Source organism: Emydura macquarii, unplaced genomic scaffold (assembly GCF_026122565.2).
Source record: "Emydura macquarii macquarii isolate MOO-44397 ecotype Brisbane River unplaced genomic scaffold, CSIRO-AGI_Emac_v2 contig_2863, whole genome shotgun sequence".
Lineage (NCBI taxonomy): Eukaryota > Metazoa > Chordata > Testudines > Chelidae > Emydura > Emydura macquarii.
Window position 1 is genome coordinate 383,122 of NW_027133000.1, and position 14,886 is coordinate 398,007.

Consider the following 14,886-nt stretch of genomic DNA (forward strand, 5'->3'; position numbering starts at 1 on the left):
CAGTCCCCATGCCCATTCAGTCCATAATCCCTCTGATGGGACTGTCACCAAGGATGGTGGTGTGGGGGAATATGTGGGTGACAATTGTCTCTTAGGAAGTGGATTGAAAATATCAATCAAGGTGAGGGCTTTCTTACAGAAAATGGCAAAAGTTTCCACTACCATTTTAAAAAGCGGATTATTAACAATGGGCAGTAATTTAATCCTATTGAATCCTGAACTATCTGCTCTGCCTCAGAGTCCAGGTTGCCAGCCATTAAGATCATTAGTGAAGACATTTTTCTAACATCAACATATCTATTCAAAATAAAGAGCGTGTAAAAGACTAGAATAAACAATGACATCTATTTAAATATACATTTATTTTTAGATTGGTTCAGTTATTACACTACATGTATTAAAACTATTTAATATTTTTTTGAAAAAACTTTTATACAAATCTGATTCTGGTAGCATTTTAATCATCCTCATCTTCATCCTCTTCTTCCTCCATTTCATCCATTTCCTCAGCTGCAGCCAAAGCTTCTTCCTGTGCGGCTTTGAGTGCCTGCTCTTCTTCCACAGTAGGGTCATTCATTTCAGTGATTTCTGGCCCACTAGGGTACTCTGTCTGCACTGGTGGCGGCATGGAGGGCGTGTAGTTTTCCGTACTGTATTTGTGACCCCAGCCTAGATAGATATTCTCAAATTTCCTGAGGAAGAAAAGCAAGAGATCAGACAATTTCCTGGCCAAAAAAAAAAAAACAAAAAACTGATGGCTCTGCCTATTCCTCACTTCAATGAACAAAACCGAATACAGGACATATTTTCTATAGCTAGTATATTCAATAATGGCATCTGCACTTAAGTAATGTAAATAATAATGAATAAGTCATGTGGTTATTAAAGCTCCCATGGCACTTTTTTGCAAGAATAGGGGTGTTAAGCCTGAGGTCTTGGCCAAATATTAATTGGATAATTACATTCTATGAATCTGATTTCCACTACAGTTTCCAGTGAAGATGGTATTCTTCACTTCTTGCCCTAAATTGTTGTTTACTATTGCTGTTCACTGTTAAATGGTCTCCACCGTCAACCCATTTTAGTAGCGGGTGAAGTCAGTAAATTAAAAAAACACCAAAACATTTCAACTGAATGAATTAAATAGGTTTCTTTGATTAACCAGTTTAAAATGGAATAGGAGTGAATACTTTGAGATACCCCAAGGTTAACAAGTCTAGCTATAGAAATAACAGCTACTTACTTGCCGATAGCAAAGGAGTATGCTCCAGGCCACAGGTTGGACTGAAGGACTGCAATGGCATATTGAGGAACCAGGTTTGTGGATAACTGAGATGTCCAAGGAGGTATGTTCTGAATTTCTGCCAAAAATAAATAAAATAAAATACACACTTACATGAATAACCTGATTTATGAACATCTATGAAATATTTGGCAGTTAGGTACAGGACAGGATTTTATCTCTATACAGGTGTTCTCAAAACCAAAGCAACTAGTGTATCCTAAAAAGGGATTTTAAAATGGATGTCAAAGTATGTGATAGACAAGGAGCAAGAGCTTTAAATATTGTGAAAGCCTTGTAATCTAAAATCTGGTGTGGACTCACTTGTTGATAGTCACTGAGTAATTAATTCAAGGGTGTAGTAAGAACAGGATAAAAGAAGATTACACACAGCTCCTGAAATTCAGTGGTACTAAATTCAATACCAGTTCATCTGACAGGGAACACCGTGGACCACATACTGATAAACTTGGGAGATCCAGATTCTAACAATACAAAGATATAACCTTAATCTAAGAATGGAGGGATTGTACTGTGCTCTAGGATCTAAACTTTTATGTAATTTTCTTTCTAGCATAAAAAATGATGAAAACATCAACTCAGTGTAACTGATGCAGTGTTGTTTTCCTGAACCTGCAGAGAACCTGAAACAATAGTTCTGAGAGGTGAAATTCCCCCTTTCCTCTCAATGTGGAGGAAGCTTGGAATTTCTACAAATCAACTATACAAAACTTTCTGAAAGTTGCATCCCAAGCAAAGGGAAAAACTTTTAGGGAAAGGCTTCAGACCCAGCTGGATGAAGAACCACTTCAAAAAGGTTATTAGGAGTAAGCAGGGAGTCTATAGAGAACGAAAAAAGTGGTTAATCTGCCCTGAAAGCTACATCATGCAGATTATAAAATGTAGTAATAAAGTGAGAATTGCTAAAAATCAAGCTGAATTAGCTCTTTCCAAGGCAATTAAAATAAATAAGAGGGTTTTTTTAGTTATATAAATACAAAGAGAATAAGGAAGGAAGAGGCTGGGCTGCCATGCAGTATGGATGGGAATGAGATTAAAGATAGGCTAGGTATGGCCCAAAAACTAAATTAATACTTTTCCTCAGTTTTCAATAACGATAACAACATGGAACGTGTATGAAGGCAGTAAGGCTGATGGAAATGAGTGTCTCAAAATGGAAATTACCACACCTCAGGTGGAAGAAAAACTTAAAAGAGCTTAATGCACTCAAATTGGGGTGACAGGATAATTTCCATTCCAGAATACTGAAAGAACTGGCAAATGAGATTACTACTCCGGTAGGAAGGCCTTTTAATAAATCTCTTTTCGGGAGTAGTACCACATGACTGAAGAATAGCTAATTTATTTAAGAAAAGGGAAAAAAGGGATCTGGGAAATTACATACCTCTTAGACTGACTTCAGTAATAAAACAGGTTTTAGAACAAATTTGTGAATGAAAAATTAACTAATTTCACAGATGTAAATGATAAAAGCGATATAGTACAACATGCGTTTACCAAAGGTCTATCATTCCAGACTAAATTGATTTCCTTCTTTGAGAAAACAACCGATTTTTCTAGGTAAGGGAAGCGCAGTAGATCTAATATACTTGGACTTCAATAAAGTATTTGACATGGTACCACATGGGAAATTATTAGTTAAATTAGGGAAAATGGGGATCAGTAAAGCATTGTAAATTGGATAAGGAATTGTTTAAAGGGGAGAAGGCAACAGATTGTGCTACAAACTGAATTATCGGATTGGAAGGAGGTTACTAGTGGAGTTCCTCAAGGATCGGTCTTTGGACCAATCCTACTCAGTATTTTTATTAATGATCTTGGCAGAAAAAGTAGGAATGTACCAATGAAATGTGCTGATGACACAGAGTTGGAAAACATCGTCAATACATGGGGAGGACCAGAGTATTATACAGGAAGATCTGGATGACCTTGAAGACTAGTGTAACAGAAATGGGATGAAATTCCAAAGTACAAGGTGTAAGATCATGCACTTATGGTTTAATAATAAGAATTTCTGTTACAAGCTGGGAGCTCCTCAGTTGGAAGCAACAGAGGAGGAGAGAGACCAGGTGTGTGGGTCAATCCCAGGATGACTATGAGTTAATACAGCTATAAAAAATGCAAATGCAATCCTAGGATTATTAGGCAAGGCATTTCCAGTAAAGATAGGGAAGTATTAATGCCATTGTACAAGGCACTGGTAAAGCCTCATTTGGAAAACTGTTTACAGTTCTGGTCACCCACGTTCAAGAAAGCTGAATTTAAACTGGAACAGTACAGAGAAGAGCTACGAGAATGATCAAAGGAATGGCGGGCCTATTTTATAAGAGGAGACTGAAACAACTTGGCTTTTTTCGTCTAGCAAAACAAAGGCTGAGATGGGATAATGATTGTTGTCTGCAAATAAATTAGAGGGGTAAATATCAGGAAGGGGGGATATCTATTTAAGCTAAAGGACATGCTGGCAAAAGAACAAGTGGATATTAATAGCCATGAACAAATTCAGGCAGGAAATCAGAAGATGGTTTCTAGTCATCAGAGGGATGAGATTCTGGAACAGCCTCCCAATAGGAGTTGTGGGGAAAAACAATTTAATTAATTTTAAGAGAGAGCTGGACAAATTTATGAATGCAGTTGTATGATGGTCAGAGGTCACAACCCTGGGGCTCATTTCCAGTTTATGTCTTTTGTTTCTAAAGCAGGAGTGTAATGGGGTCTATGAATCCCATACTGAGCATAGACAGAAGTGGAAGGAAGGCCTCTCTGGTTTTTAGGCAAGCAGCTTGACCACATCCCCACACAGCTGCCATGGCTAACAGTCATGGAGGCAGGCATCCACACAGCTGCAGCCAACAGAGGAAACAAGGCCTGCTATAAAGGGAGAGAACAGAGCAGGCAAGGGAGACAGAGGGGCCTGGGACAAAGCAAAGGGGGCAACACTACTGCCATCACAAACACAACCAAGAGACTAAAGCAGACTGCTAGACTCAATTAGAGGTGAGGGTCCAAGAACTGCCTTGACCAGAGACAAACTAAGAAGGGCTAGTCAGAAGCAGCAGAGACCCCTGAAAAGACCATACCAGAAGATGGTGACAAGAAGTCAAAAAAGGATCCCTCTCTTCCCCCAATGCATTTTGGGAGGTTTTTTAAATCTCCTTCTCTGAAGCACCAGAGATGGCCACAGCTGGAGATGTGACGTTGGGTGTGGTGAGGTTCTGAGGTGGCACTGAGCATTTTCTCTCTCAGGTGCTGGGTTCTTGTACACATGCTTAGGGTCCCGCTGATTGCCATATGTGCGGTAAGGAACAAATTTTCTACCAAGTCAGGTTGGCCACAACTTTGGGAATTTTTTGCCATCCTTGGCAGCATGTGGGTGTGGGTCACTTGCTAGGATTATCTGAGTAAATTTCACTTAATCATTTCCCTGCCATTGCGGGGGGCCTTGAAGATTGGTACACCTTGGTCCCTCCTAGCCTTTTCCTGTGGCACATAATAGTCTTGTCTCTTGTAGGCTGTAATACTTTGGTCTCATTTTGGATGTTGGGTTTAGTGTGTGGGTCCTGGCTGGGGTTGGTGGCCTGTGAGATAAAGGAGATCAGTCTAGATGATCTAGTGATCTCTTCTGGCCTTAAACTCTATGACTCTAGTGGATTTGTTAAGTCTGAAACCTAAAGGTGACAGTTTAAATGTCAACATTGTTAACTATTTCACTGTTGATCATATTAGCAGAAACATACAGCTAATGTGATTATCTCATAATCCCAAACTACCTCCCATGGTGCCTTATGGGCCCCAAACGCTAGATGTTTATTAGACAGCTGCTAAAACTCCAGATGGATGTTCACTAAAAAATCAAGGATTCAAGGAAATTTGAGTGGCCTGTACCTGCATCTTCAGAGAGTGGAGTCAGAAGAGGGGGTCCCACTTCTGGCTGTGGTTCATCTGGCTCTTCTGCTTTTTCCTCTTCCTCACCTTCTTCTTCTTCCTCCTCTGACTTTTGAGAGGGGTTAATCCAGACACAGCGGCCCTACAACCAACGTACCAAGAGTTATAAAGCATGTGTAACAATCTTTGAAATAGTAATGTGAGTTAAAACATTCAGTTCAGAAGTACTAAGGTGCCCAGACACCATGATGGGGGGGGGCATATAAAAAGAAAAAGATGACATACAACTATAGTTGGCTGAGTTCTCCAGGCATACCTTATTCAATTAGCTGCTTAATATTTCACAAATTCACTCCCTGATACCTCAGTCCTCAGATTTCATTCTGCTTCAGGGTTCTAAATTTTTTAACAGGAGCACTTAGTGTTGGTGAAAGATTCTGGATTTAAACCAAAAGACTAAAATCCTATATTCATTTATGGCTAGATTGTGTTGGTAGCCAGAGCCCAGCAAGGGCTTCACCATCCCAGAAGCTTCCTCAGGGGACAATGTGCCTCAAAGACACATCTCTGAGGCACATTTCTCCCCCATTCCTCCAGTGAAAGGGTAATAATTTGCTCCTGGCCTCTACCAGCAGCAAATTGTAACACTCCCCTGGTCTAGCTGTGCTGGCATTACCCACCCCTCTCTGCACAGGGGCATGAAGTAAGCAGACACATAGCACCCACTTACTCCTGCACATCTAGACCTAAGGTCCACGTAGCCTGCACAAGCGAATAAGGAGAAGTCTTACTCTTCCATCCTTTTCCCCCTATGCAGGCGTGTAGTCCAAATTACAATCCACCCCTCACAAAGCAGATACAGCATAGGCAGCAATGATGTCTGTGTCACCAGAGTGTTTTGCCAGAGTGTCACAATCCTGACCAGGAGGAACCACTTCCTATGGTAAGAGGATGGCTCTGTCCTGAATCCATTCAATCCTTGGCCTTGTTACTGATGCTAACTGTGATGGTACTATTTACTGTGAATACAAGTAGCAGAATTGATTAATAAAGTGGGACTTGATTACTAAAGAATTAAAGGAGGGTAACGTAATTAATGCCAATCAATATAGGTTTATGAACAATAGATCCTGTCAAGCTAACTTGATATGTTTTTTGAAGAGATTTCAAGTTTGTTTGATAAAGGTAATTGTGTTGATATAATTCTTTTCCTGTAAGGAGTTTGACTTAGTATTGCACGTCATTTTGATTTAAAAAGTTGTATGATACAAAATGAATATGGCACAGATTAAATTGAGTACATGTTGGCTTACTGACAAGTCTCAAAATGTAACTGTAAACAGGAAATCATCATCAAGTAGGGTCCTGCAGGGACTGATTCTGAGCCCTACACTATTTAAAATTTTTATCAATGACATGGAAGAAAACATAAAATCATCATGGATAAAGTTTGCAGGTGACACAAAAATTGGGGGAATGGAAAATAATGAAGAGGATTGGTCACTGATAAGAGCAATCCAGATTGCTTGGTAAGATGGGAGCAAGCAAACAATATGGCTTTTAATATGACTAAATGTAAATGTATACATCTAGGAACAAAGAATATAGATCATACTTACAGGATGGAAGAAACTATTCTTGGAAGCATTGACTTTGAAAAAGATTTGGGGGTCATGATGGATAATCAGATGAAGAGAAGCTTCCAGTGTAACACTGTCACCAAAAGGGCTAATGCAAAGCTTGGATTCCTAACCAGAGGCATTTCAAGCAAAAGTAGAGAGGTTATTTTACCTTTGTATTTGACACTGGGTATGACCGCTGCGGAAATACTGTGTCCAGTTCTGGTGTCCACAGTTCAAGAATGATGTTGATAAATTGGAAAGAATTCAAAGACCACCCACAAGAATGATTAAGGATTAGAAAACATGATTTATAGTGGTAAACTCAAGGAACTCAATCAATTTATCTAAACAAAGAGAAAGTTAAGGGGTGACTTGATCACAGTCTATAAATACCTACACGGGGAACAAATATTTGTTAAAGGGTTCTTCAATATGACAAAGGTATCACACAATACAATGGCTGAAAGTTGAAGCTAGACAACTTCAGACTAGAAATAAGGTGTAAATTCTTATCAGTGAAGGTAATTATTCATTAGAAAAATTTACCAAAGGTCATGGTGGATTCTCAATCCTGGGCAAGTTTAAAATTAAGATTGGATGTTTTTCTAAAAGATATGCACCGAGAATTATTCCTGTGTTATACAGGAGGTCAGACTAGATGACCAGAACAGTCCCTTCGGGCCTTGGAATATATGAATCTGTCCATCATTTCGTATAGGTCATTTGTTAATGTCTTCTTATGTTATCTGGCCACCAACTGGAAGAAACAACTTAAAATGTCCTTGAGATTCTAAATATGTATTGATTTTTATATTTAAAACCATCATTCCATTGCCAAGAAAAGAAAAAAATAATCCCCAATATTCAATATTATTGTTGTGCTGCTAGAGGGTAGTCAGTCACTCAGCAAAGAAAGATCAAGTTAACAAATACTCTTTCCAGACCTGTGGTGACATGATTAATGCTAACTTTTAACAACAAGGGAATAAACGCCATGTCACAGCTTTTCCTTCAGAAGAAACAAAGGGACCAAATGAACAGAGTAAAGTGTTATTTTCAAGCTTCTGTAATGGCCTTACTTAAAGTGTAAACAACACAAATTCAACAAGAGAAAATATTGGACAGTGTGACATTTATGTACAGTTATGAACAGTTGAACCTACATTATGAACTCTAACTAGTAAAGCATATCTAATCATTGCCAAGTCAGGAAATAAACTGTTTCTGGTCTTTGGAGAAACAGAAATGAAAAAATTGAAACCAGTCAGAAAGGATCAAAGTCCACCAATGCTCAACCCCATATAAGTACAGGAAATTGATTAGCTAGGGATATACTCACCTAATTCCTACAGGTTATTCCTGCTCATTTATCCAGAGGAAGGCAAAAAAAATCCTAAACCCAATCCTAGAAAGTTCCTGCCAATGTGCCACAGGAGAAAATTCTAGCCCAGCTCCAACTGAGGTGAACAGTTCACCCTGTGCAGATGAAGATTTTCATTTAATTTCTGAGACACCATTGGTAACCATGTAATAGGTGTCCAAGATCAATACTGATTACATAGAGTATTACCTGCATTAGAATATTCTGCACATGGTGCACCCAGTTGGAAAGGGAATCCACGAGTTCCATCACATTAATGGCCTCAAAGTCAGGATTTTCTTCATATGTGTCTCTTCCTGCTCCCCCCTCCTCCTCTTCATCTCCTTCCTCCTCTCCAAACTGGTAGAACCCCAGTGGGCTAATCTGGGTCCCTGCTGAGATTCGGGCAATCTGTGCACGCAGGTAATTGGCCTCATTCCCTGGGAAAGGTGGATAGCTCACAATAGGAGCATCCAGCCTTCCAGTGAAGAACTTCTTGATTTTCCTGGCAGCCACAATTTGTGTTGGTGTCACTGGAGGTAACTTCACCCAGGGTTTGCCTGGCTCATTACAGACAAAATAGATAAACTTATTGGAGCCAGTCCGGTTTTCTTCTTTTGGGACCACAGGTGGGGGCTTATAGGTGGACTTCGGTGGCTCATCTTCTTCTTTTTCCTCATCTTCTTCTTCATCTTTGCCCTCACTCCCCTCTTTCCCCCCCTCATCAATCACTTCTTCCTCCTCTGTCTCCTCCTCCTCCTCACCTTCACGGTACTCCACTTCAGCCACAATATAGTTCATCTCCAGGCCCAAGATTTTGCCCCAGAGGCGGCATGTCTGGATTGGCTGCGTGCTAACAAGCTGCTTGAGGGCAAGGAATATGTGATAGGTTTCATCCATGCTCAGGCCAACTCCAGCCTGTTCAAAGTAAAACGCTGTCTCCATCACATTGGGTAGTGGGGTATCTGTCTAGGGAAGAAATTGCCAGAGTTAGAGCTCAGGTGTAAATAAAAGATCTTTTTAAAAGGTTAAGTATATTAATCACTAACAATAATACTTAGCATTCTATATTGTCTTTCATCCTTTCAAAGTGCTTAATAAACATTAATTAACTAAGCTTCACAATGTCCCAATGAAGAAGGCAATATGCCATTTTACAGAAGGAGAAATAGAGGCAGAGCTTAAGTAATGTGCAGCTTTTAGGTAGCAGAATCTGAAACAGAATCCAAGATCCAAACTCCCAGTGCTCTCTTAATTAGTACAAAACATTCAGGGTCAGACTAGTTACAAACGGACAGCATGAGCAATATGTACAAAGGATCTCAGTGCTGGCACACATACATTAGTATATCAATGCCACTAACTAGTTGGGAGGCCATCAATGGCCAGGGACAGTGTGGATGCATGTGCAAGACAGGTGCATTTTGGAAGAACATCATAATCTTTTTACATACTTGGCTAATTTGGTTGGATTTCAAAAGCCTGAAAGAATCAGAAAAATTCCGCATATAGCCAGCAATCCCTCCCAAAAATTAGTCACTCTTTTGGATACTTGGGATACAGAGGTATTCCAAGTATGCATTATTTAAGTTTAACTACATTATATGTGGGATTTTCAAAATCATTCAGCCCTGGCCTATCTCTACTCACATTGAAATCGGTGGAAAAACTCCCATTGACTTCAGTGGGAACATAGTTAGGCCAACAATGAGCATTTCTGAAAAGTCTCCCTATATGTCTTGTCATCTTTACCCCTTTACCATTTGGAGAATCATTACCAGCCACATACATCAGATAGAGGAGCAAATATAGTAAGAATGGAAGTTATATACTATAGGGTGAATAGTTTGGGGGAGTGACTACTGGTTTATGTGGAATTTCTCTGACACCTTCACTCTTTTAATATCAACCAATTGGGTTGAGGGTATGAAAAATTCAACTTTGTCTTCCAAAATACATCCCTTTTGCAGATAAGGACATGTTACCACTTTATTCTTGGCAATCACTGACTTGAAGATAACTGGTAAGGGCATGGATAAGATGGATTAATGTCTTATCTATCTTTAATGTATATAGTTTGGTTGCAGTGATTCACTTGTACATATAACATTGACTTGATATGAAGGTCAACCCCAAACAATTGGTGTTTGCTCTCTCCACCTAGTGGCTCTGTGTTTTAAACAGAGCTCTCTTAAAACTATTTAGGAACTCAATATTCAGCATATAAGCAGTAAGGGGACACAAAAAGTATTTTACTGCCTTTATATGAAAAATACCTTTTTAGTTCTCCATTTCAGTTCCTTAGGGCAAATGTCACCATAACATTTTTCTAGCTGGGACACTGACCAAAACTACAACTGGAATGAAACGGAGCTCAAAAGTCTCCATCCTTTCTCCCACACTAGTGGCTGAGAACAATGCCCTCAACCCTGTTGCCCATGCAACCTGATATGAATTTCATTTTAAGTAAAGAAAACAAGTTGGATTAGTCTATCTAGATCAGGGGTTCTCAACCTACTGAGAATGTGTTATGTGGGCCACATCCAATACTACCTGTATAGCCCTAAGGATATCACATGAGCCACAGCTATGTGCTGATAGGGCTGCAAGCAGCTTGCAGGCCATGGGTTGTGAACCAGTGATCTAGATTATGTAAGGAAAAGAGAATGAGGTAACTCTTCGTTTTTGTTCCTCATTTCTAGAGGGACAAGAGGTGGAAGCCCCACTGAAGGGATCATTTAAGATTGCAAGGGGCAAACCAGTGAAGATTAGAATGTCCTGTAGGGAAAAATCCTAACTTGCCAGAGGATGAGCAAAATGACCATGCCTTTTCCATCTTTAATCTCTGTTTCTACAGTAGTTACTCACTATTTCCTCTTCTGGCTCTTGATCTCCTCCCTCTCCTGTCCCTTTGAGGAATAGAGCTTTATATTTCTCTGCCAGCTCAAATGTTGGAAGCATTTCATGCTCATCACGGAGAGTATCCATTTTTTTTTGGAACTGAGCCCATTTTACATCCTTACTGATATTCTCAATGATGTCTACTGCATTAATAGGACGTTCATCCAAGATCTTGGTCAGCATGTGAGCAAGATGATCATATCTGTCAAATCAAAAGAGAATGAAAATCTCAAGGAAGAATATTACTGCCCTACTATAACAAATTCTCAGCAGAGTTGGTTTCTCATGTCATAGACAGAGGCATATGTCCTGGGATAGCTCCAGAGCCATCACTAGAGTAATTAGCTCTGATATTGAAAATCTCAGCTGAGTGTTATGGAAATTAACCCTGAGATATAAACCTGGTAATATTTGTAAGGAATAGCTTGTTTGTAATACGTCTAATAACATGTTTATCTTCCATTTATAGCATTTCCCACTATTTCCCAGCACAGTTTGAAGCTGGATTTAAAACTACTCCCAATCAAGCCTAACTTCCTTTAATCCCTATACATTCCTTTTGGTAGGTTTGACAGATACTGAGTGCTGCTGAGAACCTATAGCTACTATAAAAGGATTAACCCTTATGTCATTGATTCTCCCCCCCCTGCTTCCTCCTCCCTTCTATGCCTCCTTACCTCTCTGCTCTCACTATCTTCCCCTTCCCTCATACCTCCTTTCCCTGCCCAAGTTATTCCCCTCTTTTCACACTCACAAATTGAGGCCAGATTTTGTGCTGCTTTTCATTAGATAGGCCTTTGCATTCTGGATTGCCAGCGCTCTGGGTTTAGGATCAGGTATTTCATCCTCATATGGGCTGTATCGTGGCCGATCAAGGCCATAGCCTGGTTCGTGTGGTTGATAAGGGCCATGTCCAGGTACAAAAGGCTGATAGGGACCAAGCATAGGTTCTTGTCGCTGATAAAGGCTTTCTCTTGGTTCCTGTGGCTGATAGGGGTCTTGTCCCAGTGCATGCGACTGATAGAGGCTTCTTCTCTGCTCTTGTGATAGTCCCAGTTGATGGGCTTCATAGGCAGATTGTCCTGGTTGGTGAGGTTGATAAGGGACTTGTCCAGGTTCATAAAGTTCATAAGGAGCCTGCCCGGTTTCGGGGGGGTGATAGCGGCCCAGGCCAGGTGGGGGGCCTTGGCCAGGCTGCGTGGGCTGGTAGGGGCCCTGGCCGTGTGGGGGACCCGGGCCAGGCTGGGCAGGTTGGTCGGGGCCCTGGCCGGGTGGGGGGCCCTGGCTTAGATGCTCGGAGCTCTGCCCTGAGTGGGGGGGCACCTCAGCCTCGGGCGGGGGATCTGCGGCGGGATCCGCCATGGCACTGGCTGCCGGTCGGGGCTATCGGTCCTTCAGCACCAGGGGCGCCGCCGCCGCCGCCGCCGCCGTACCCTAGCCTCCCGGCTCCGCCTGAGCCCAAGCTACGGCTTCCCCCGGCTCCAAAAAGGAAGCGCGGGCGGGGCGTTGCCAAGGTAAACGCGACTCAGTTGCCAAGGTGACCTGATTGGCCACCCGTCCGCCACGTGACTCTCCCGAGGCAAGAAACGGAAGGGTTTCGGTAGGCGTGGCCGGGCTCCAGAGCGAGGCTGGCTGCCGGAGCAGTGTCCTTTATCGGGGGCAAGGAATCCATCTCCCTTTCCCAGCGCTAAATCAAGTCCCTGGTGCACCTTCCCCTCCTCCCCCCCCGCGGCTTCATTGCGGGTTTCACCGAGGCTGGGCTCGCTCTCCAAGGAGGGTCTATTGTCTTATATTTTGGTTTTAAGAGGCACTGAGCACCTCTGGGGTGGGGCAGCCTGGATAATACAAGGCCCAAAAAACGAGGGCAGCCCTAGACCCGAAAAACATACAGCCTAACACTGTGTGTTCACACACAGGGACATGCACATGCAGACAATCTTGTTTTGTGGAGGTGTGGCCCAGCAGCACTTTGATCACTTCACTTCTCTTGCGCTGGACCCTTTCCACTCGATCCCTATCAAATTGCCTAGCACACTGTTTCCCAAAGTGTGGGTTGTGCCGTCCTGAGGGTTACAAAGGACTAGCCTCGAGGACATGAAATGACCTCTCAATTTGTCCTCAGAGCCTCAGATTTCATTTTAAAAAATGACCTGGGCTAGCTGACAAAGTTACACAAGTTTACTTAAATTGAGTTTTAAATTGATTTAAACTGGTGCAAATGCCTGTTTGGACACTCTTATTTCATTTTGGTTGTGGCTTATTTAGGGTTATCTTAAATTGATTCCTAATTGGATTTAAGATAAATGGAAAAAAAGACTACAATATGAGTGTCCACAGGAGATCAGTACCAGTTTAACTAAATTGATTTAAAATCACACCTTAAATTAAACCAATACGAATTCTCATTTAAAGAGCCCTGAATCCCTGGCTGAGACTTGAACTGCACCATTTTAATGTTGCTAATGAAGATACCAATATGATATATTAAATGTCAATATTGTTAACTATTTCGCTCCTCATCAAAGTATGTAAAAAGGACAGGAAGAATCTTATTCTGAAGATCTACAGCAGCATTTCCCAAAGGGAACAAACAAGCCTAGACTGTTAAAGAGGCAGACCACGTCTACATTATAAACTTTTGCTGGCATAGCTATGTCAGTCAGAAGCGTAAAGAGGGTTGATCCCTTACTGACACAGCTGTGCTGGCAAAAGCACCTAGTGTAGAAGTAGTTATACCAGCAAAACTGCATGTTTGCTGGGTATAGCTTATTTTGCTCATGGAAATGGTGGGGTGAGATGAAAATAAGCTATACAAGCAAAATCACAGTTTTGGCAGTGTAACTGAGTTCCACACTAGGAACACTTTGCCAATATACTATACAAATATAGCTATACCAACAAAGTTCTCCTAGGCTTGTCTACACTTTTGCCACTGTCAGATCGATTTATCTGGTTCGATTGAGCAGCAGTGAAAACCCACTCAATCGATCCAGAAGTTGATCTAATAAAATCACCCCAAAAAAGCATAGTGCTGTGTTGACCGGGACACATTTCCATCGGCACAGCACAGTGGATACAGAGCGCTAAATGAAAGTTACAAAGTTGATGGGAATTATGCAAGCTACTCTGTATAGCTTGTGTAACTCCCATCGACTGCTGCCAAATTTCACCGGCAGCATAGACCAGGCCCTAGTGTAGACCTAACTGAAGACAGGGAAAGGGAGAGTGCCTTAAGTTTTGCATACGAACAGGTCTCCTTTTCTTTTGCCTTTCATTGTCCACTATTGCCCCCCTATCCACTCAGGTATAAACTCCTTCTTCACATATCACTTATAGATGTTATCATCTGTAGAAGGAGAGCCTTACTTTGGAGGGGCTTGTAAGATCTGTCAGAGCAGAGCTCTCCTACTGCACACCTTATATGCCAGCCAAACCCAATTTAAAATTAAAAATCCTTGGGAAATGTGTAAAACCAAAAGGAGAACTCTGCCTCCCCACTAAAACTCACCATTTTAATTTTTTTCGAGTTGAGTCCAGCTAGTACCCAAAAAGCAATGTGCTACTTTTCTTATTAAAAGCATACATCTTTTTAAAAAGCCCAAGGCTTGCAATGTTTGGTAATTAATAGTTAAGGGATCCAACTAATTTTCCACTATCAAGTAATCTTCCATCACTTGTTCTTACCCCACCCATCCAAAGTCAATGCAGCCTCCATAACATTTGCAAACATATTCAAAGGTAAACTCTTTGGGGCAGAGACCATCTTTATACAGTATCTAGTACAAGGGAGCCCTGATCTGGGATGGAGGCTCTGG

General features: G+C 41.4%; 1 protein-coding gene across 1 annotated transcript; it reads right to left on the reverse strand.

Annotated features, from left to right (window-relative positions):
- Nucleotides 1-349: 349 nt before the first annotated feature.
- LOC137166460 (radial spoke head protein 6 homolog A-like) lies at nt 350-12,665 on the reverse strand. The gene is made up of 6 exons (XM_067568193.1): nt 11,826-12,665; nt 11,039-11,273; nt 8,381-9,139; nt 5,189-5,330; nt 1,244-1,361; nt 350-692 (listed from the first exon to the last, which is right to left on the reverse strand). Exons 1-6 carry the CDS (start codon nt 12,431-12,433, stop codon nt 458-460), a joined length of 2,097 nt encoding a protein of 698 aa, XP_067424294.1. The 5' UTR covers nt 12,434-12,665; the 3' UTR covers nt 350-457.
- Between the last annotated feature and the right edge of the window lie 2,221 nt (nt 12,666-14,886).